Consider the following 19584-nt stretch of genomic DNA (forward strand, 5'->3'; position numbering starts at 1 on the left):
TCCCTCCCCCAGCCCCATGTCTAGTTCCTGTGTCCCTCCCAGCTCCATGTCTAGTTCCCTGTGTCCCCCAGCCCAGCTCCATGTCTAGTTCCCTGTGTCCCTCCCAGCCCCATGTCTAGTTCCCTGTGTCCCTCCCAGCCCAGCTCCATGTCTAGTTCCTGTGTCCCTCCCAGCCCAGCTCCATGTCTAGTTCCCTGTGTCCCTCCCAGCTCCATGTCTAGTTCCCTGTGTCCCTCCCAGCTCCATGTCTAGTTCCCTGTGTCCCTCGCCCAGCTCCATGTCTAGTTCCCTGTGTCCCTCCCAGCCCAGCTCCATGTCTAGTTCCCTGTGTCCCTCCCCAGCTCCATGTCTAGTTCCTGTGTCCCTCCCAGCTCCCATGTCTAGTTCCCTGTGTCCTCCCAGCTCCATGTCTAGTTCCCTGTGTCCCTCCCAGCCCCATGTCTAGTTCCTGTGTCCTCCCAGCCCAGCTCCATGTCTAGTTCCCTGTGTCCCTCCCAGCCCCATGTCTAGTTCCTGTGTCCCTCCCAGCTCCATGTCTAGTTCCCTGTGTCCCTCCCAGCCCCATGTCTAGTTCCTGTGTCCCTCCCAGCCCCATGTCTAGTTCCTGTGTCCCTCCCAGCCCAGCTCCATGTCTAGTTCCCTGTGTCCCTCCCAGCTCCATGTCTAGTTCCCTGTGTCCCTCCCAGCCCAGCCCCATGTCTAGTTCCCTGTGTCCTCTCCCAGCTCCATGTCTAGTTCCCTGTGTCCCTCCCAGCCCAGCTCCATGTCTAGTTCCCTGTGTCCCTCCCAGCTCCATGTCTAGTTCCCTGTGTCCTCAGCCCAGCTCCATGTCTAGTTCCCTGTGTCCTCCCAGCCCAGCTCCATGTCTAGTTCCCTGTGTCCCTCCCAGCTCCATGTCTAGTTCCTGTGTCCTCCCAGCTCCATGTCTAGTTCCCTGTGTCCCTAGCCCAGCTCCATGTCTAGTTCCCTGTGTCCCTCCCAGCTCCATGTCTAGTTCCTGTGTCCCTCCCAGCTCCATGTCTAGTTCCCTGTGTCCCTCCCAGCTCCCATGTCTAGTTCCTGTGTCCCTCCCAGCTCCATGTCTAGTTCCCTGTGTCCCTCCCAGCCCAGCTCCATGTCTAGTTCCCTGTGTCCCTCCCAGCTCCATGTCTAGTTCCCTGTGTCCCTCCCAGCCCAGCTCCATGTCTAGTTCCCTGTGTCCCTCCCAGCTCCATGTCTAGTTCCCTGTGTCCCTCCCAGCCCAGCTCCATGTCTAGTTCCCTGTGTCCTCGCCCAGCTCCCATGTCTAGTTCCCTGTGTCCCTCCCAGCTCCATGTCTAGTTCCCTGTGTCCCTCCCAGCCCAGCTCCATGTCTAGTTCCCTGTGTCCCTCCCAGCTCCATGTCTAGTTCCCTGTGTCCCTCCCAGCCCATGTCTAGTTCCCTGTGTCCCTCCCAGCCCAGCTCCATGTCTAGTTCCCTGTGTCCCTCCCAGCTCCATGTCTAGTTCCTGTGTCCCTCCCAGCCCAGCTCCATGTCTAGTTCCTGTGTCCCTCCCAGCCCAGCTCCATGTCTAGTTCCCTGTGTCCCTCCCAGCTCCATGTCTAGTTCCTGTGTCCCTCCCAGCCCAGCTCCATGTCTAGTTCCCTGTGTCCCTCCCAGCTCCATGTCTAGTTCCCTGTGTCCCTCCCAGCCCAGCTCCATGTCTAGTTCCCTGTGTCCCTCCCAGCTCCATGTCTAGTTCCCTGTGTCCCTCCCCCCAGCTCCATGTCTAGTTCCCTGTGTCCCTCCCAGCCCAGCTCCCATGTCTAGTTCCCTGTGTCCCTCCCAGCTCCATGTCTAGTTCCCTGTGTCCTCCCAGCCCAGCTCCATGTCTAGTTCCTGTGTCCCTCCCAGCTCCATGTCTAGTTCCTGTGTCCCTCCCAGCTCCATGTCTAGTTCCCTGTGTCCCTCCCAGCCCAGCTCCATGTCTAGTTCCTGTGTCCCTCCCAGCTCCATGTCTAGTTCCCTGTGTCCTCCCAGCTCCATGTCTAGTTCCCTGTGTCCCTCCCAGCCCAGCTCCATGTCTAGTTCCCTGTGTCCCTCCCAGCTCCATGTCTAGTTCCCTGTGTCCCTCCCAGCCCAGCTCCATGTCTAGTTCCCTGTGTCCCTCCCAGCCCCATGTCTAGTTCCCTGTGTCCCTCCCAGCTCCATGTCTAGTTCCCTGTGTCCCTCCCAGCCCAGCTCCATGTCTAATTCCCTGTGTCCCTCCCAGCTCCATGTCTAGTTCCCTGTGTCCCTCCCAGCCCAGCTGCATGTCTAGTTCCCTGTGTCCCTCCCAGCCCAGCTCCATGTCTAATTCCCTGTGTCCCTCCCAGCTCCATGTCTAGTTCCCTGTGTCCCTCCCAGCCCAGCTCCATGTCTAGTTCCCTGTGTCCCTCCCAGCTCCATGTCTAGTTCCCTGTGTCCCTCCCAGCTCCATGTCTAGTTCCCTGTGTCCCTCCCAGCCCAGCTCCATGTCTAGTTCCCTGTGTCCCTCCCAGCTCCATGTCTAGTTCCCTGTGTCCCTCCCAGCCCAGCTCCATGTCTAGTTCCCTGTGTCCCTCCCAGCCCATGTCTAGTTCCCTGTGTCCCTCCCAGCTCCATGTCTAGTTCCCTGTGTCCCTCCCAGCCCAGCTCCATGTCTAGTTCCCTGTGTCCCTCCCAGCCCCATGTCTAGTTCCCTGTGTCCCTCCCAGCCCAGCTCCATGTCTAGTTCCCTGTGTCCCTCCCAGCTCCATGTCTAGTTCCCTGTGTCCCTCCCAGCCCCATGTCTAGTTCCCTGTGTCCCTCCCAGTCCAGCCCCATGTCTAGTTCCCTGTGTCCCTCCCAGCCCAGCTCCATGTCTAGTTCCCTGTGTCCCTCCCAGCTCCATGTCTAGTTCCCTGTGTCCCTCCCAGCTCCATGTCTAGTTCCCTGTGTCCCTCCCAGCCCAGCCCCATGTCTAGTTCCCTGTGTCCCTCCCAGCTCCATGTCTAGTTCCCTGTGTCCCTCCCAGCTCAGCTCCATGTCTAATTCCCTGTGTCCCTCCCAGCTCCATGTCTAGTTCCCTGTGTCCCTCCCAGCTCCATGTCTAGTTCCCTGTGTCCCTCCCAGCTCCATGTCTAGTTCCCTGTGTCCCTCCCAGCCCAGCTCCATGTCTAGTTCCCTGTGTCCCTCCCAGCCCAGCTCCATGTCTAATTCCCTGTGTCCCTCCCAGCTCCATGTCTAGTTCCCTGTGTCCCTCCCAGCTCAGCTCCATGTCTAGTTCCCTGTGTCCCTCCCAGCCCCATGCCTAATTCCCTGTGTCCCTCCCAGCTCCATGTCTAGTTCCCTGTGTCCCTCCCAGCCCAGCTCCATGTCTAGTTCCCTGTGTCCCTCCCAGCTCCATGTCTAGTTCCCTGTGTCCCTCCCAGCCCAGCTCCATGTCTAGTTCCCTGTGTCCCTCCCAGCCCAGCTCCATGTCTAGTTCCCTGTGTCCCTCCCAGCTCCATGTCTAGTTCCCTGTGTCCCTCCCAGCCCAGCTCCATGTCTAGTTCCCTGTGTCCCTCCCAGCTCCATGTCTAGTTCCCTGTGTCCCTCCCAGCTCCATGTCTAGTTCCCTGTGTCCCTCCCAGCCCAGCTCCATGTCTAGTTCCCTGTGTCCCTCCCAGCTCCATGTCTAGTTCCCTGTGTCCCTCAGCCCAGCTCCATGTCTAGTTCCCTGTGTCCCTCCCAGCCTCCATGTCTAGTTCCCTGTGTCCCTCCCAGCTCCATGTCTAGTTCCCTGTGTCCCTCCCAGCCCAGCTCCATGTCTAGTTCCCTGTGTCCCTCCCAGCCCCATGTCTAGTTCCCTGTGTCCCTCCCAGCCCAGCTCCATGTCTAGTTCCCTGTGTCCCTCCCAGCTCCCATGTCTAGTTCCCTGTGTCCCTCCCAGCTCCATGTCTAGTTCCCTGTGTCCCTCCCAGTCCCAGCCCCATGTCTAGTTCCCTGTGTCCTCCCAGCCCAGCTCCATGTCTAGTTCCCTGTGTCCCTCCCCAGCTCCATGTCTAGTTCCCTGTGTCCCTCCCAGCTCCATGTCTAGTTCCCTGTGTCCCTCCCAGCCAGCCCCATGTCTAGTTCCCTGTGTCCCTCCCCCAGCTCCATGTCTAGTTCCCTGTGTCCCTCCCAGCCCAGCTCCATGTCTAGTTCCCTGTGTCCCTCCCAGCTCCATGTCTAGTTCCCTGTGTCCCTCCCAGCTCCATGTCTAGTTCCCTGTGTCCCTCCCAGCCCAGCTCCATGTCTAGTTCCCTGTGTCCCTCCCAGCCCAGCCCCATGTCTAGTTCCCAGTGTCCCTCCCAGCCCAGCTCCATGTCTAGTTCCCTGTGTCCCTCCCAGCCCCATGTCTAGTTCCTGTGTCCCTCCCAGCTCCATGTCTAGTTCCCTGTGTCCCTCCCAGCTCCATGTCTAGTTCCCTGTGTCCTCCCAGCCCAGCTCCATGTCTAGTTCCCTGTGTCCCTCCCAGCTCCATGTCTAGTTCCCTGTGTCCCTCCCAGCTCCATGTCTAGTTCCCTGTGTCCCTCCCAGCTCCATGTCTAGTTCCCTGTGTCCCTCCCAGCCCAGCTCCATGTCTAGTTCCCTGTGTCCCTCCCAGCTCCATGTCTAGTTCCCTGTGTCCCTCGCAGCTCCATGTCTAGTTCCCTGTGTCCCTCCCAGCCCAGCTCCATGTCTAATTCCCTGTGTCCCTCCCAGCTCCATGTCTAGTTCCCTGTGTCCCTCCCAGCCCAGCTCCATGTCTAGTTCCCTGTGTCCCTCCCAGCCCATGTCTAGTTCCCTGTGTCCCTCCCAGCTCCATGTCTAGATCCCTGTGTCCTCCCAGCTCTCCATGTCTAGTTCCCTGTGTCCTCCCAGCTCCATGTCTAGTTCCCTGTGTCCTCCCAGCCCAGCTGCTTGTCTAGTTCCCTGTGTCCCTCCCAGCCCAGCTCCATGTCTAGTTCCTGTGTCCCTCCCAGCTCCATGTCTAGTTCCCTGTGTCCCTCCCAGCCCAGCTCCATGTCTAGTTTCCCTGTGTCCCTCCCAGCTCCATGTCTAGTTCCCTGTGTCCCTCCCAGCTCCATGTCTAGTTCCCTGTGTCCCTCCCAGCCCAGCTCCATGTCTAGTTCCCTGTGTCCCTCCCAGCTCCATGTCTAGTTCCCTGTGTCCCTCCCAGCCCAGCTCCATGTCTAGTTCCTGTGTCCCTCCCAGCCCCATGTCTAGTTCCCTGTGTCCCTCCCAGCTCCATGTCTAGTTCCCTGTGTCCCTCCCAGCCCAGCTCCATGTCTAGTTCCCTGTGTCCCTCCCAGCCCCATGTCTAGTTCCCTGTGTCCCTCCCAGCCCAGCTCCATGTCTAGTTCCCTGTGTCCCTCCCAGCTCCATGTCTAGTTCCCTGTGTCCCTCCCAGCTCCATGTCTAGTTCCCTGTGTCCCTCCCAGCCCCCATGTCTAGTTCCCTGTGTCCCTCCCAGCCCCATGTCTAGTTCCCTGTGTCCCTCCCAGCTCCATGTCTAGTTCCCTGTGTCCCTCCCAGCTCCATGTCTAGTTCCCTGTGTCCCTCCCAGCTCCATATCTAGTTCCCTGTGTCCCTCCCAGCTCAGCTCCATGTCTAATTCCCTTTGTCCCTCCCAGCTCCATGTCTAGTTCCCTGTGTCCCTCCCAGCTCCATGTCTAGTTCCCTGTGTCCCTCCCAGCTCCATGTCTAGTTCCCTGTGTCCCTCCCAGCCCAGCCCCATGTCTAGTTCCCTGTGTCCCTCCCAGCCCAGCTCCATGTCTAGTTCCCTGTGTCCCTCCCAGCCCCATGTCTAGTTCCCTGTGTCCCTCCCAGCTCCATGTCTAGTTCCCTGTGTCCCTCCCAGCTCCATGTCTAGTTCCCTGTGTCCCTCCCAGCTCCATGTCTAGTTCCTGTGTCCCTCCCAGCTCCATGTCTAATTCCCTGTGTCCCTCCCAGCTCCATGTCTAGTTCCCTGTGTCCCTCCCAGCTCCATGTCTAGTTCCCTGTTTCCCTCCCAGCCCAGCTCCATGTCTAATTCCATGTGTCCCTCCCAGACCCATGTCTAGTTCCCTGTGTCCCTCCCAGCTCCATGTCTAGTTCCCTGTGTCCCTCCCAGCTCCATGTCTAGTTCCCTGTGTCCCTCCCAGCTCCATGTCTAATTCCCTGTGTCCCTCCCAGCCCAGCTCCATGTCTAGTTCCCTGTGTCCCTCCCAGCTCCATGTCTAGTTCCCTGTGTCCCTCCCAGCTCCATGTCTAGTTCCCTGTGTCCCTCCCAGCTCCATGTCTAGTTCCCTGTGTCCCTCCCAGCCCAGCTCCATGTCTAATTCCTGTGTCCCTCCCAGCCCAGCCCCATGTCTAGTTCCCTGTGTCCCTCCCAGCCCAGCTCCATGTCTAGTTCCCTGTGTCCCTCCCAGCCCAGCTCCATGTCTAGTTCCCTGTGTCCCTCCCAGCCCCATGTCTAGTTCCCTGTGTCCCTCCCAGCTCCATGTCTAGTTCCCTGTGTCCCTCCCAGCCCGCTCCATGTCTAGTTCCCTGTGTCCCTCCCAGCCCAGCTCCATGTCTAGTTCCTGTGTCCCTCCCAGCTCCATGTCTAGTTCCATTTGTCCCTCCCAGCCCCATGTCTAGTTCCTGTGTCCCTCCCAGCCCAGCTCCATGTCTAGTTCCCTGTGTCCCTCCCAGCTCCATGTCTAGTTCCCTGTGTCCCTCCCAGCCCAGCTCCATGTCTAGTTCCCTGTGTCCCTCCCAGCTCCATGTCTAGTTCCTGTGTCCCTCCCAGCTCCATGTCTAGTTCCCTGTGTCCCTCCCAGCTCCATGTCTAGTTCCCTGTGTCCCTCCCAGCTCCATGTCTAGTTCCCTGTGTCCCTCCCAGCCCCATGTCTAGTTCCCTGTGTCCCTCCCAGCCCCATGTCTAGTTCCCTGTGTCCCTCCCAGCCCCATGTCTAGTTCCTGTGTCCCTCCCAGCCCAGCTCCATGTCTAGTTCCCTGTGTCCCTCCCAGCTCCATGTCTAGTTCCCTGTGTCCCTCCCAGCCCAGCTCCATGTCTAGTTCCCTGTGTCCCTCCCAGCTCCATGTCTAGTTCCCTGTGTCCCTCCCAGCCCCATGTCTAGTTCCCTGTGTCCCTCCCAGCCCAGCTCCATGTCTAGTTCCCTGTGTCCCTCCCAGCCCCATGTCTAGTTCCCTGTGTCCCTCCCAGCCCCATGTCTAGTTCCCTGTGTCCCTCCCAGCCCAGCTCCATGTCTAGTTCCCTGTGTCCCTCCCAGCCCCATGTCTAGTTCCCTGTTTCCCTCCCAGCTCCATGTCTAGTTCCCTGTGTCCCTCCCAGCTCCATGTCTAGTTCCCTGTGTCCCTCCCAGCCCAGCTCCATGTCTAGTTCCCTGTGTCCCTCCCAGCTCCATGTCTAGTTCCCTGTGTCCCTCCCAGCCCCATGTCTAATTCCCTGTGTCCCTCCCAGCTCCATGTCTAGTTCCCTGTGTCCCTCCCAGCCCAGCTCCATGTCTAGTTCCCTGTGTCCCTCCCAGCTCCATGTCTAGTTCCCTGTGTCCCTCCCAGCCCAGCTCCATGTCTAGTTCCCTGTGTCCCTCCCAGCCCATGTCTAGTTCCCTGTGTCCCTCCCAGCTCCATGTCTAGTTCCCTGTGTCCCTCCCAGCCCAGCTCCATGTCTAGTTCCCTGTGTCCCTCCCAGCTCCATGTCTAGTTCCCTGTGTCCCTCCCAGCCCCATGTCTAGTTCCCTGTGTCCCTCCCAGCCCAGCTCCATGTCTAGTTCCCTGTGTCCCTCCCAGCCCCATGTCTAGTTCCCTGTGTCCCTCCCAGCTCCATGTCTAGTTCCCTGTGTCCCTCCCAGCCCAGCTCCATGTCTAGTTCCCTGTGTCCCTCCCAGCCCAGCCCCATGTCTAGTTCCCTGTGTCCCTCCCAGCCCCATGTCTAGTTCCCTGTGTCCCTCCCAGCCCAGCCCCATGTCTAGTTCCCTGTGTCCCTCCCAGCTCCATGTCTAGTTCCCTGTGTCCCTCCCAGCTCCATGTCTAGTTCCCTGTGTCTCTCCCAGTTCCATGTCTAGTTCCCTGTGTCCCTCCCAGCCCAGCCCCATGTCTAGTTCCCTGTGTCCCTCCCAGCCCAGCCCCATGTCTAATTCCCAGTGTCCCTCCCAGTCCAGCTCCATGTCTAGTTCCCTGTGTCCCTCCCAGTCCAGCTCCATGTCTAGTTCCCTGTGTCCCTCCCAGCCCAGCTCCATGTCTAGTTCCCTGTGTCCCTCCCAGCCCAGCTCCATGTCTAGTTCCCTGTGTCCCTCCCAGCCCAGCCCCATGTCTAGTTCCCTGTGTCCCTCCCAGCTCCATGTCTAGTTCCCTGTGTCCCTCCCAGCTCCATGTCTAGTTCCTGTGTCCCTCCCAGCCCAGCTCCATGTCTAGTTCCCTGTGTCCCTCCCAGCCCAGCTCCATGTCTAGTTCCCTGTGTCCCTCCCAGCCCAGCCCCATGTCTAGTTCCCTGTGTCCCTCCCAGCTCCATGTCTAGTTCCCTGTGTCCCTCCCAGCTCCATGTCTAGTTCCCTGTGTCCCTCCCAGCCCCATGTCTAGTTCCCTGTGTCCCTCCCAGATCCATGTCTAGTTCCTGTGTCCCTCCCAGCTCCATGTCTAGTTCCCTGTGTCCCTCCCAGCCCAGCTCCATGTCTAGGTCCCTGTGTCCCTCCCAGCTGCATGTCTAGTTCCCTGTGTCCCTCCCAGCCCAGCTCCATGTCTAGTTCCCTGTGTCCCTCCCAGCCCCATGTCTAGTTCCCTGTGTCCCTCCCAGCTCCATGTCTAGTTCCCTGTGTCCCTCCCAGCTCCATGTCTAGTTCCCTGTGTCCCTCCCAGCCCCATGTCTAGTTCCCTGTGTCCCTCCCAGCCCCATGTCTAGTTCCCTGTGTCCCTCCCAGCTCCATGTCTAGTTCCCTGTGTCCCTCCCAGCCCAGTTCCATGTCTAGTTCCCTGTGTCCCTCCCAGCCCAGCCCCATGTCTAGTTCCCTGTGTCCTTCCCAGCCCCATGTCTAATTCCCAGTGTCCCTCCCAGCCCAGCTCCATGTCTAATTCCCAGTGTCCCTCCCAGCCCCATGTCTAGTTCCCTGTGTCCCTCCCAGCTCCATGTCTAATTCCCAGTGTCCCTCCCAGCTCCATGTCTAGTTCCCTGTGTCCCTCCCAGCCCAGCCCCATGTCTAATTCCCTGTGTCCCTCCCAGCCCAGCCCCATGTCTAGTTCCCTGTGTCCCTCCCAGCTCCATGTCTAGTTCCCTGTGTCCCTCCCAGCAGCCCCATGTCTAGTTCCTGTGTCCCTCCCAGCCCCATGTCTAATTCCCTGTGTCCCTCCCAGCCCAGCCCCATGGCTAATTCCCAGTGTCCCTCCCAGCCCCATGTCTAGTTCCCTGTGTCCCTCCCCAGCCCAGCCCCATGTCTAGTTCCCTGTGTCCCTCCCAGCTCCATGTCTAGTTCCCTGTGTCCCTCCCAGCCCAGCCCCATGTCTAGTTCCCTGTGTCCCTCCCAGCCCCATGTCTAGTTCCCTGTGTCCCTCCCAGCCCAGCTCCATGTCTAATTCCCTGTGTCCCTCCCAGCTCCATGTCTAGTTCCCAGTGTCCCTCCCAGCTCCATGTCTAGTTCCCTGTGTCCCTCCCAGCTCCATGTCTAGTTCCCTGTGTCTCTCCCAGCCCCATGTCTAGTTCCCTGTGTCCCTCCCAGCCCCATGTCTAGTTCCTGTGTCCCTCCCAGCCCAGCCCCATGTCTAGTTCCCTGTGTCCCTCCCAGCTCCATGTCTAGTTCCCTGTATCCCTCCCAGCTCCATGTCTAGTTCCCTGTGTCCCTCCCAGCCCAGCCCCATGTCTAGTTCCCTGTGTCCCTCCCAGCCCAGCTCCATGTCTAGTTCCCTGTGTCCCTCCCAGCTCCATGTCTAGTTCCCTGTGTCCCTCGCAGCTCCATGTCTAGTTCCCTGTGTCCCTCCCAGCCCAGCCCCATGTCTAGTTCCCTGTGTCCCTCCCAGCCCAGCCCCATGTCTAGTTCCCTGTGTCCCTCCCAGCTCCATGTCTAGTTCCCTGTGTCCCTCCCAGCCCAGCCCCATGTCTAGTTCCCTGTGTCCCTCCCAGCCCCATGTCTAGTTCCCTGTGTCCCTCCCAGCCCAGCCCCATGGCTAGTTCCCTGTGTCCCTCCCAGCTCCATGTCTAGTTCCCTGTGTCCCTCCCAGCCCAGCTCCATGTCTAGTTCCCTGTGTCCTCCCAGCTCCATGTCTAGTTCCCTGTGTCCCTCCCAGCCCCATGTCTAGTTCCCTGTGTCCCTCCCAGCCCAGCTCCATGTCTAGTTCCCTGTGTCCCTCCCAGCCCCATGTCTAGTTCCCTGTGTCCCTCCCAGCTCCATGTCTAGTTCCCTGTGTCCCTCCCAGCCCAGCTCCATGTCTAGTTCCCTGTGTCCCTCCCAGCCCAGCCCCATGTCTAGTTCCCTGTGTCCCTCCCAGCCCCATGTCTAGTTCCCTGTGTCCCTCCCAGCCCAGCCCCATGTCTAGTTCCCTGTGTCCCTCCCAGCTCCATGTCTAGTTCCCTGTGTCCCTCCCAGCTCCATGTCTAGTTCCCTGTGTCCTCCCAGCTCCATGTCTAGTTCCTGTGTCCCTCCCAGCCCAGCCCCATGTCTAGTTCCCTGTGTCCTCCCAGCCCAGCCCCATGTCTAGTTCCCTGTGTCCCTCCCAGCCCAGCTCCATGTCTAGTTCCCTGTGTCCCTCCCAGTCCAGCTCCATGTCTAGTTCCCTGTGTCCCTCCCAGCCCAGCTCCATGTCTAGTTCCTGTGTCCCTCCCAGCCCAGCTCCATGTCTAGTTCCCTGTGTCCCTCCCAGCCCCATGTCTAGTTCCCTGTGTCCCTCCCAGCTCTATGTCTAGTTCCCTGTGTCCTCCCAGCTCCATGTCTAGTTCCCTGTGTCCCTCCCAGCCCAGCTCCATGTCTAGTTCCCTGTGTCCCTCCCAGCCCAGCTCCATGTCTAGTTCCCTGTGTCCCTCCCAGCCCAGCTCCATGTCTAGTTCCCTGTGTCCCTCCCAGCTCCATGTCTAGTTCCCTGTGTCCCTCCCAGCTCCATGTCTAGTTCCCTGTGTCCCTCCCAGCCCCATGTCTAGTTCCCTGTGTCCCTCCCAGATCCATGTCTAGTTCCCTGTGTCCCTCCCAGCTCCATGTCTAGTTCCCTGTGTCCCTCCCAGTCCAGCTCCATGTCTAGGTCCCTGTGTCCCTCCCAGCTGCATGTCTAATTCCCTGTGTCCCTCCCAGCCCAGCTCCATGTCTAGTTCCCTGTGTCCCTCCCAGCCCCATGTCTAGTTCCCTGTGTCCCTCCCAGCTCCATGTCTAGTTCCTGTGTCCCTCCCAGCTCCATGTCTAGTTCCCTGTGTCCCTCCCAGCCCCATGTCTAGTTCCCTGTGTCCCTCCCAGCCCCATGTCTAGTTCCTGTGTCCCTCCCAGCTCCATGTCTAGTTCCCTGTGTCCCTCCCAGCCGTTCCATGTCTAGTTCCCTGTGTCCCTCCCAGCCCAGCCCCATGTCTAGTTCCCTGTGTCCTTCCCAGCCCCATGTCTAATTCCCTGTGTCCCTCCCAGCCCAGCTCCATGTCTAGTTCCCTGTGTCCCTCCCAGCCCCATGTCTAGTTCCCTGTGTCCCTCCCAGCTCCATGTCTAGTTCCCAGTGTCCCTCCCAGCTCCATGTCTAGTTCCCTGTGTCCCTCCCAGCCCAGCTCCCATGTCTAGTTCCCTGTGTCCCTCCCAGCCCAGCCCCATGTCTAGTTCCCTGTGTCCCTCCCAGCTCCATGTCTAGTTCCCTGTGTCCCTCCCAGCCCAGCCCCATGTCTAGTTCCCTGTGTCCCTCCCAGCCCCATGTCTAATTCCCTGTGTCCCTCCCAGCCCAGCCCATGTCTAGTTCCCTGTGTCCCTCCCAGCCCCATGTCTAGTTCCCTGTGTCCCTCCCAGCCCAGCCCCATGTCTAGTTCCTGTGTCCCTCCCAGCTCCATGTCTAGTTCCCTGTGTCCCTCCCAGCCCAGCCCATGTCTAGTTCCCTGTGTCCCTCCCAGCCCCATGTCTAGTTCCCTGTGTCCCTCCCAGCCCAGCTCCATGTCTAGTTCCCTGTGTCCCTCCCAGCTCCATGTCTAGTTCCCAGTGTCCCTCCCAGCTCCATGTCTAGTTCCCTGTGTCCCTCCCAGCTCCATGTCTAGTTCCCTGTGTCCCTCCCAGCCCCATGTCTAGTTCCCTGTGTCCCTCCCAGCCCCATGTCTAGTTCCCTGTGTCCCTCCCAGCCCAGCCCCATGTCTAGTTCCCTGTGTCCCTCCCAGCTCCATGTCTAGTTCCCTGTGTCCCTCCCAGCTCCATGTCTAGTTCCCTGTGTCCCTCCCAGCCCAGCCCCATGTCTAGTTCCCATTGTCCCTCCCAGCCCAGCTCCATGTCTAGTTCCCTGTGTCCCTCCCAGCCCAGCTCCATGTCTAGTTCCCTGTGTCCCTCCCAGCCCAGCTCCATGTCTAGTTCCCTGTGTCCCTCCCAGCTCCATGTCTAGTTCCCTGTGTCCCTCCCAGCCCAGCTCCATGTCTAGTTCCCTGTGTCCCTCCCAGCCCAGCTCCATGTCTAGTTCCCTGTGTCCCTCCCAGCCCAGCCCCATATATAATTGATGTAGCTCCTGCCTCCTTGACACACCAGTGACAGATTGCCTTCTGATCTCTGACTAGGACCACAGAGGGCTGTATGACTACGTGCCTGAGAGAAAATCCTCATCATTATAAGGACCCCCCATGGAGAGCTGTGATTGGTTGAACCTTCGATAGATGATAAATCCTGATCTCTCTGTCTGTGCTTAGTGCCTGCGGTGTCTAACCAGCGTGTGTGTGTGATTACTTGATTTTATACTGAACAAAAATATAAACGCAACATGTAAAGTGTTGATGTTTCATTTTGTCACACAACACAATGCCACAGATGCCTCAAGTTTTTAGGGAGCGTGCAATTGGCATGCTGACTGCAGGAATGTCCACCAGAGCTGTTGCCAGAGAATGGAATGTTCATTTCTCTACCATAAGCCGCCTCCAACGTCGTTTTAGAGAATTTGGCAGTACGTCCAACAGGCCTCACAACCGCAGACCACGTGCAGCCAGGACTCACATTGGCTTCACTGTGGGATGGTCGGGGTCTGGGGGGGTGCTGAGGAGTATTTTTGTCTGTAAGAAAGCCCTTTTGTTGGGAAAAACACATTCTGATTGGCTGGGCGAAGAAGCTGGATGTTTCGGCCCTGGGCTGGCTGCTCCCAAAGCTCAGTGGTGACTGCTGATCTCCAGTCAGTGGTTACAGGCAGAGTTTGAGGTAGAATAATTGAAACATCAGCTCCTAGGTCAGTTAATAAATGTTGTCATAATAATTCCCCTTCACAGTGCCATGGTGCCTTGCCAGTATCATCAACTGAATGCGTCCTTAACTCTGGCAGCGCTCTCTCTCTCTCTCTCTCTCTCTCTCTCTCTCTCTCTCTCTCTCTCTCTCTCTCTCTCTCTCTCTCTCTCTCTCTCTCTCTCTCTCTCTCTCTCTCTCACCCCCCATGTTTCAGAGTTTGAGCAGTGATGATTAATAGCCCATTAATGTGATGATTAGGCTAATGAAGTCATCAGGGATTGGCTGGAGCTAAGGCCCTCCAGGAGGTCTGGTGTCTCTGCTGCTCAGTCACACGCACAGTTCAAAGTAGAAGAATACACAGGAGGTTTGGCCAGTTTGAGTCAGCAGGGATTCTCACAGCCTTATTAAAGTTCCATAGCAATAAAGCCTTCCACAGATTCAAACATTCCTTTTGACAGTTGGATATTACATAGCAGTAACCTCTAGGACTTTTCTATTACTGTTGAGTAAGATAGACATAGGGGTTTAATGATTGCCATGGCATCAGCCTACAGTGACTAGATACGACAATAGGAATGGAAAACTGTGTATGTACTCATGTGAACCAATCAGCCTACGCTCATACGTTGAGGGGACAACTTCTGAAGCCAAGGCTTCGTCCCAAATGGCATCCTAGTTTCCTGAGTAGTGCACTACTTTAGACCAGGGCCCATAGGGCATAGGGTGCCATTTTGGACACAGCCTAACTAGTTAGATGGGGAAACACGGCTCTTGATATGTTCCCTTCCATGAAGTCCGTCTCTATCCAGCTCCCTGTAAAGTGATCAGTCTCTATCCAGCTCCCTGTGAAGTGATCCGTCTCTATCCAGATCCCTGTGAAGTGATCCGTCTCTATCCAGCTCCCTGTGAAGTGATCAGTCTATATCCAGCTCCCTGTGAAGTGATCCGTCTATATCCAGCTCCCTGTGAAGTGATCCGTCTCTATCTAGCTCCCTGTGAAGTGATCCGTCTATATCCAGTTCCCTGTGAAGTGATCCGTCTCTATCTAGCTCCCTGTGAAGTGATCCGTCTATATCCAGCTCCCTGTGAAGTGATCCGTCTCTATCTAGCTCCCTGTGAAGTGATCCGTCTATATCCAGCTCCCTGTGAAGTGATCCGTCTCTATCTAGCTCCCTGTGAAGTGATCCGTCTATATCCAGCTCCCTGTGAAGTGATCCGTCTCTATCTAGCTCCCTGTGAAGTGATCCGTCTATATCCAGCTCCCTGTGAAGTGATCCGTCTCTATCTAGCTCCCTGTGAAGTGATCCGTCTATATCCAGCTCCCTGTGAAGTGATCCGTCTCTATCTAGCTCCATGTGAAAAATCAGTCTCTATCTAGCTCCCTGTGAAGTGATCCGTCTCTATCTAGCTCCCTGTGAAGTGATCCGTCTCTATCTAGCTCCATGTGAAGTGATCAGTCTCTATCCAGCTCCCTGTGAAGTGATCAGTCTCTATCCAGATCCCTGTGAAGTGATCCGTCTCTATCCAGCTCCCTGTGAAGTGATCAGTCTATATCCAGCTCCCTGTGAAGTGATCCGTCTCTATCCAGCTCCCTGTGAAGTGATCAGTCTATATCCAGCTCCCTGTGAAGTGATCCGTCTATATCCAGCTCCCTGTGAAGTGATCCGTCTCTATCTAGCTCCCTGTGAAGTGATCCGTCTATATCCAGTTCCCTGTGAAGTGATCCGTCTCTATCTAGCTCCCTGTGAAGTGATCCGTCTATATCCAGTTCCCTGTGAAGTGATCATCTCTATCTAGCTCCCTGTGAAGTGATCCGTCTATATCCAGCTCCCTGTGAAGTGATCCGTCTCTATCTAGCTCCCTGTGAAGTGATCCGTCTATATCCAGCTCCCTGTGAAGTGATCCGTCTCTATCTAGCTCCCTGTGAAGTGATCCGTCTATATCCAGCTCCCTGTGAAGTGATCCGTCTCTATCTAGCTCCCTGTGAAGTGATCCGTCTATATCCAGCTCCCTGTGAAGTTATCCGTCTCTATCTAGCTCCCTGTGAAGTGATCCGTCTCTATCTAGCTCCCTGTGAAGTGATCCGTCTCTATCTAGCTCCCTGTGAAGTGATCCGTCTCTATCTAGCTCCATGTGAAGTGATCCGTCTATATCCAGCTCCCTGTGAAGTGATCCGTCTCTATCTAGCTCCCTGTGAAGTGATCCGTCTATATCCAGTTCCCTGTGAAGTGATCAGTCTCTATCCAGCTCCCTGTGAAGTGATCCGTCTCTATCTAGCTCCCTGTGAAGTGATCCGTCTATATCCAGCTCCCTGTGAAGTGATCCGTCTCTATCTAGCTCCCTGTGAAGTGATCCGTCTATATCCAGTTCCCTGTGAAGTGATCAGTCTATATCCAGCTCCCTGTGAAGTGATCAGTCTATATCCAGCTCCCTGTGAAGTGATCCGTCTATATCCAGCTCCCTGTGAAGTGATCCGTCTCTATCCAGCTCCCTGTGAAGTGATCCGTCTCTATCCAGCTCCCTGTGAAGTGATCCGTCTCTATCTAGCTCCCTGTGAAGTGATCAGTCTCTATCCAGCTCCCTGTGAAGTGATCCGTCTCTATCTAGCTCCCTGTGAAGTGATCAGTCTCTATCCAGCTCCCTGTGCAGTGATAAGAGTTGTGATCAGTCTCTATCCAGCTCCCTGTGAAGTGATAAGGGTTGTGATCAGTCTCTATCCAGCTCCCTGTGAAGTGATCCGTCTCTATCTAGCTCCCTGTGAAGTGATCAGTCTCTATCCAGCTCCCTGTGTAGTGATAAGAGTTGTGATCAGTCTCTATCCAGCTCCCTGTGTAGTGATAAGAGTTGTGATCAGTCTCTATCCAGCTCCCTGTGCAGTGATAAGAGTTGTGATCAGTCTCTATCCAGCTCCCTGTGAAGTGATAAGGGTTGTGATCAGTCTCTATCCAGCTCCCTGTGCAGTGATAAGGGTTGTGATCAGTCTCTATCCAGCTCCCTGTGAAGTGATAAGAGTTGTGATCAGTCTCTATCCAGCTCCCTGTGAAGTGATAAGAGTTGTGATCAGTCTCTATCCAGCTCCCTGTGAAGTGATCAGTCTCTATCCAGCTCCCTGTGAAGTGATAAGAGTTGTGATCCGTCTCTATCCAGCTCCCTGTGAAGTGATAAGAGTTGTGATCCGTCTCTATCCAGCTCCCTGTGAAGTGATAAGAGTTGTGATCAGTCTCTATCCAGCTCCCTGTGTTGTGATCAGTCTCTATCCAGCTCCCTGTGTAGTGATAAGAGTTGTGATCAGTCTCTATCCAGCTCCTGTGTAGTGATAAGAGTTGTGATCAGTCTCTATCCAGCTCCCTGTGCAGTGATAATAGTTGTGATCCGTCTCTATCCAGCTCCTGTGTAGTGATAAGAGTTGTGATCAGTCTCTATCCAGCTCCCTGTGTAGTGATAAGAGTTGTGATCAGTCTCTATCCAGCTCCCTGTGTAGTGATAAGAGTTGTGATCAGTCTCTATCCAGCTCCCTGTGTAGTGATAAGAGTTGTGATCAGTCTCTATCCAGCTCCCTGTGTAGTGATAAGAGTTGTGATCCGTCTCTATCCAGCTCCCTGTGTAGTGATAAGAGTTGTGATCAGTCTCTATCCAGCTCCCTGTGCAGTGATCCGTCTCTATCTAGCTCCTTGTGCAGTGATCCATCTCTATCCAGCTCCCTGTGAAGGATCATATATGGTAGTAACTATGAGAAGACAGAAGGAGCTATCTGCTGTATCTCTCCAGTCCCAGTGGTAATAGTGTTGGATCCTCTCATCTCTTTGCTAATTGAGTCAGTTTGTATTAAAACTTCCAACAAAGAGACCAAACACACAAGTTATATCCCAGCGTGTAGGACACACAGCTGAAACAGAATACTGACATCACAATCATTAGTCTCACTGTTGTTATTGTCCCTGAGAGAGTTATCTTATTAAAAAGTTATTATCCTTCTCTCCTCTCTCCTCTCCTCTCGTCTCTCTCCCCTCCTCTCCTCTCCTCTCTCTCCTCTCTCTCCTCTCTCCCCTCTTCTCTCCCTCCTCTCTCCTCTCCTCTCCTCTCCTCTCCTCTCCTCTCCTCTCTCCCCTCCTCCCTTCCTCTCCTCTCCTCTCCCCTCCTCTCTCCCCTCCTCTCTCCCCTCCCTTCCTCTCCTCTCCTCACTCCTTCCTCCTCTCCCCTGCTCTCCTCTCTTCTCCGTCTCCAGCTCCAGAAGACTCTGTCAGAGTTGGATGAAGATGATCCGTGTTATGAGTTCCGTCGGGAGCGTTTCACGGTTCACAGGACTCACCTCTATTTCCTTCACTACGAGTATGAACCCAGCCCTGACCACACAGACGTTACACTGGTGGCTCAGCTCTCCATGGACAGGTAGGAAGACAGACCTCACACAGCTCTCCATGGACAGGTAGGAAGACAGACCTCACACAGCTCTCCATGGACAGGTAGGAAGACAGACCTCACACAGCTCTCCATGGACAGGTAGGAAGACAGACCTTACACAGCTCTCCATGGACAGGTAGGAAGACAGACCTTACACAGCTCTCCATGGACAGGTAGGAAGACAGACCTCACACAGCTCTCCATGGACAGGTAGGAAGACAGACCTTACTCAGCTCTCCATGGACAGGTAGGAAGACAGACCTTACACAGCTCTCCATGGACAGGTAGGAAGACAGACCTCACACAGCTCTCCATGGACAGGTAGGAAGACAGACCTTACACAGCTCTCCATGGACAGGTAGGAAGACAGACCTAACACAGCTCTCCATGGACAGGTAGGAAGACAGACCTTACACAGCTCTCCATGGACAGGTAGGAAGACAGACCTCACACAGCTCTCCATGGACAGGTAGGAAGACAGACCTTACACAGCTCTCCATGGACAGGTAGGAAGACAGACCTAACACAGCTCTCCATGGACAGGTAGGAAGACAGACCTTACACAGCTCTCCATGGACAGGTAGGAAGACAGACCTAACACAGCTCTCCATGGACAGGTAGGAAGACAGACCTTACACAGCTCTCCATGGACAGGTAGGAAGACAGACCTTACACAGCTCTCCATGGACAGGTAGGAAGACAGACCTCACACAGCTCTCCATGGACAGGTAGGAAGACAGACCTCACACAGCTCTCCATGGACAGGTAGGAAGACAGACCTCACACAGCTCTCCATGGACAGGTAGGAAGACAGACCTTACACAGCTCTCCATGGACAGGTAGGAAGACAGACCTCACACAGCTCTCCATGGACAGGTAGGAAGACAGACCTCACACAGCTCTCCATGGACAGGTAGGAAGACAGACCTTACACAGCTCTCCATGGACAGGTAGGAAGACAGACCTCACACAGCTCTCCATGGACAGGTAGGAAGACAGACCTCACACAGCTCTCCATGGACAGGTAGGAAGACAGACCTCACACAGCTCTCCATGGACAGGTAGGAAGACAGACCTCACACAGCTCTCCATGGACAGGTAGGAAGACAGACCTCACACAGCTCTCCATGGACAGGTAGGAAGACAGACCTTACACAGCTCTCCATGGACAGGTAGGAAGACAGACCTCACACAGCTCTCCATGGACAGGTAGGAAGACAGACCTTACACAGCTCTCCATGGACAGGTAGGAAGACAGACCTCACACAGCTCTCCATGGACAGGTAGGAAGACAGACCTCACACAGCTCTCCATGGACAGGTAGGAAGACAGACCTCACACAGCTCTCCATGGACAGGTAGGAAGACAGACCTCACACAGCTCTCCATGGACAGGTAGGAAGACAGACCTCACACAGCTCTCCATGGACAGGTAGGAAGACAGACCTCACACAGCTCTCCATGGACAGGTAGGAAGACAGACCTTACACAGCTCTCCATGGACAGGTAGGAAGACAGACCTCACACAGCTCTCCATGGACAGGTAGGAAGACAGACCTTACACAGCTCTCCATGGACAGGTAGGAAGACAGACCTCACACAGCTCTCCATGGACAGGTAGGAAGACAGACCTCACACAGCTCTCCATGGACAGGTAGGAAGACAGACCTCACACAGCTCTCCATGGACAGGTAGGAAGACAGACCTCACACAGCTCTCCATGGACAGGTAGGAAGACAGACCTCACACAGCTCTCCATGGACAGGTAGGAAGACAGACCTCACACAGCTCTCCATGGACAGGTAGGAAGACAGACCTCACACAGCTCTCCATGGACAGGTCCAGTCAGTCATATGTCTATAGCTCTGGGTACAGTAGGGGA

General features: G+C 56.0%; 1 protein-coding gene across 2 annotated transcripts in view; it reads left to right on the plus strand.

Annotated features, from left to right (window-relative positions):
* large1 (LARGE xylosyl- and glucuronyltransferase 1) overlaps positions 1 to 19584 on the plus strand; it is a 149040-nt gene that overhangs the window by 111179 nt on the left and 18277 nt on the right. For both annotated transcript variants that reach the window (XM_045217624.1, XM_045217625.1), the window contains exon 10: positions 17528 to 17691. In XM_045217624.1, coding sequence (XP_045073559.1) covers positions 17528 to 17691 — 164 coding nt within the window. The remainder of the gene's footprint in view (positions 1 to 17527; positions 17692 to 19584) is intronic.

This window comes from Coregonus clupeaformis, unplaced genomic scaffold (genome assembly GCF_020615455.1).
Source record: "Coregonus clupeaformis isolate EN_2021a unplaced genomic scaffold, ASM2061545v1 scaf1153, whole genome shotgun sequence".
Lineage (NCBI taxonomy): Eukaryota > Metazoa > Chordata > Actinopteri > Salmoniformes > Salmonidae > Coregonus > Coregonus clupeaformis.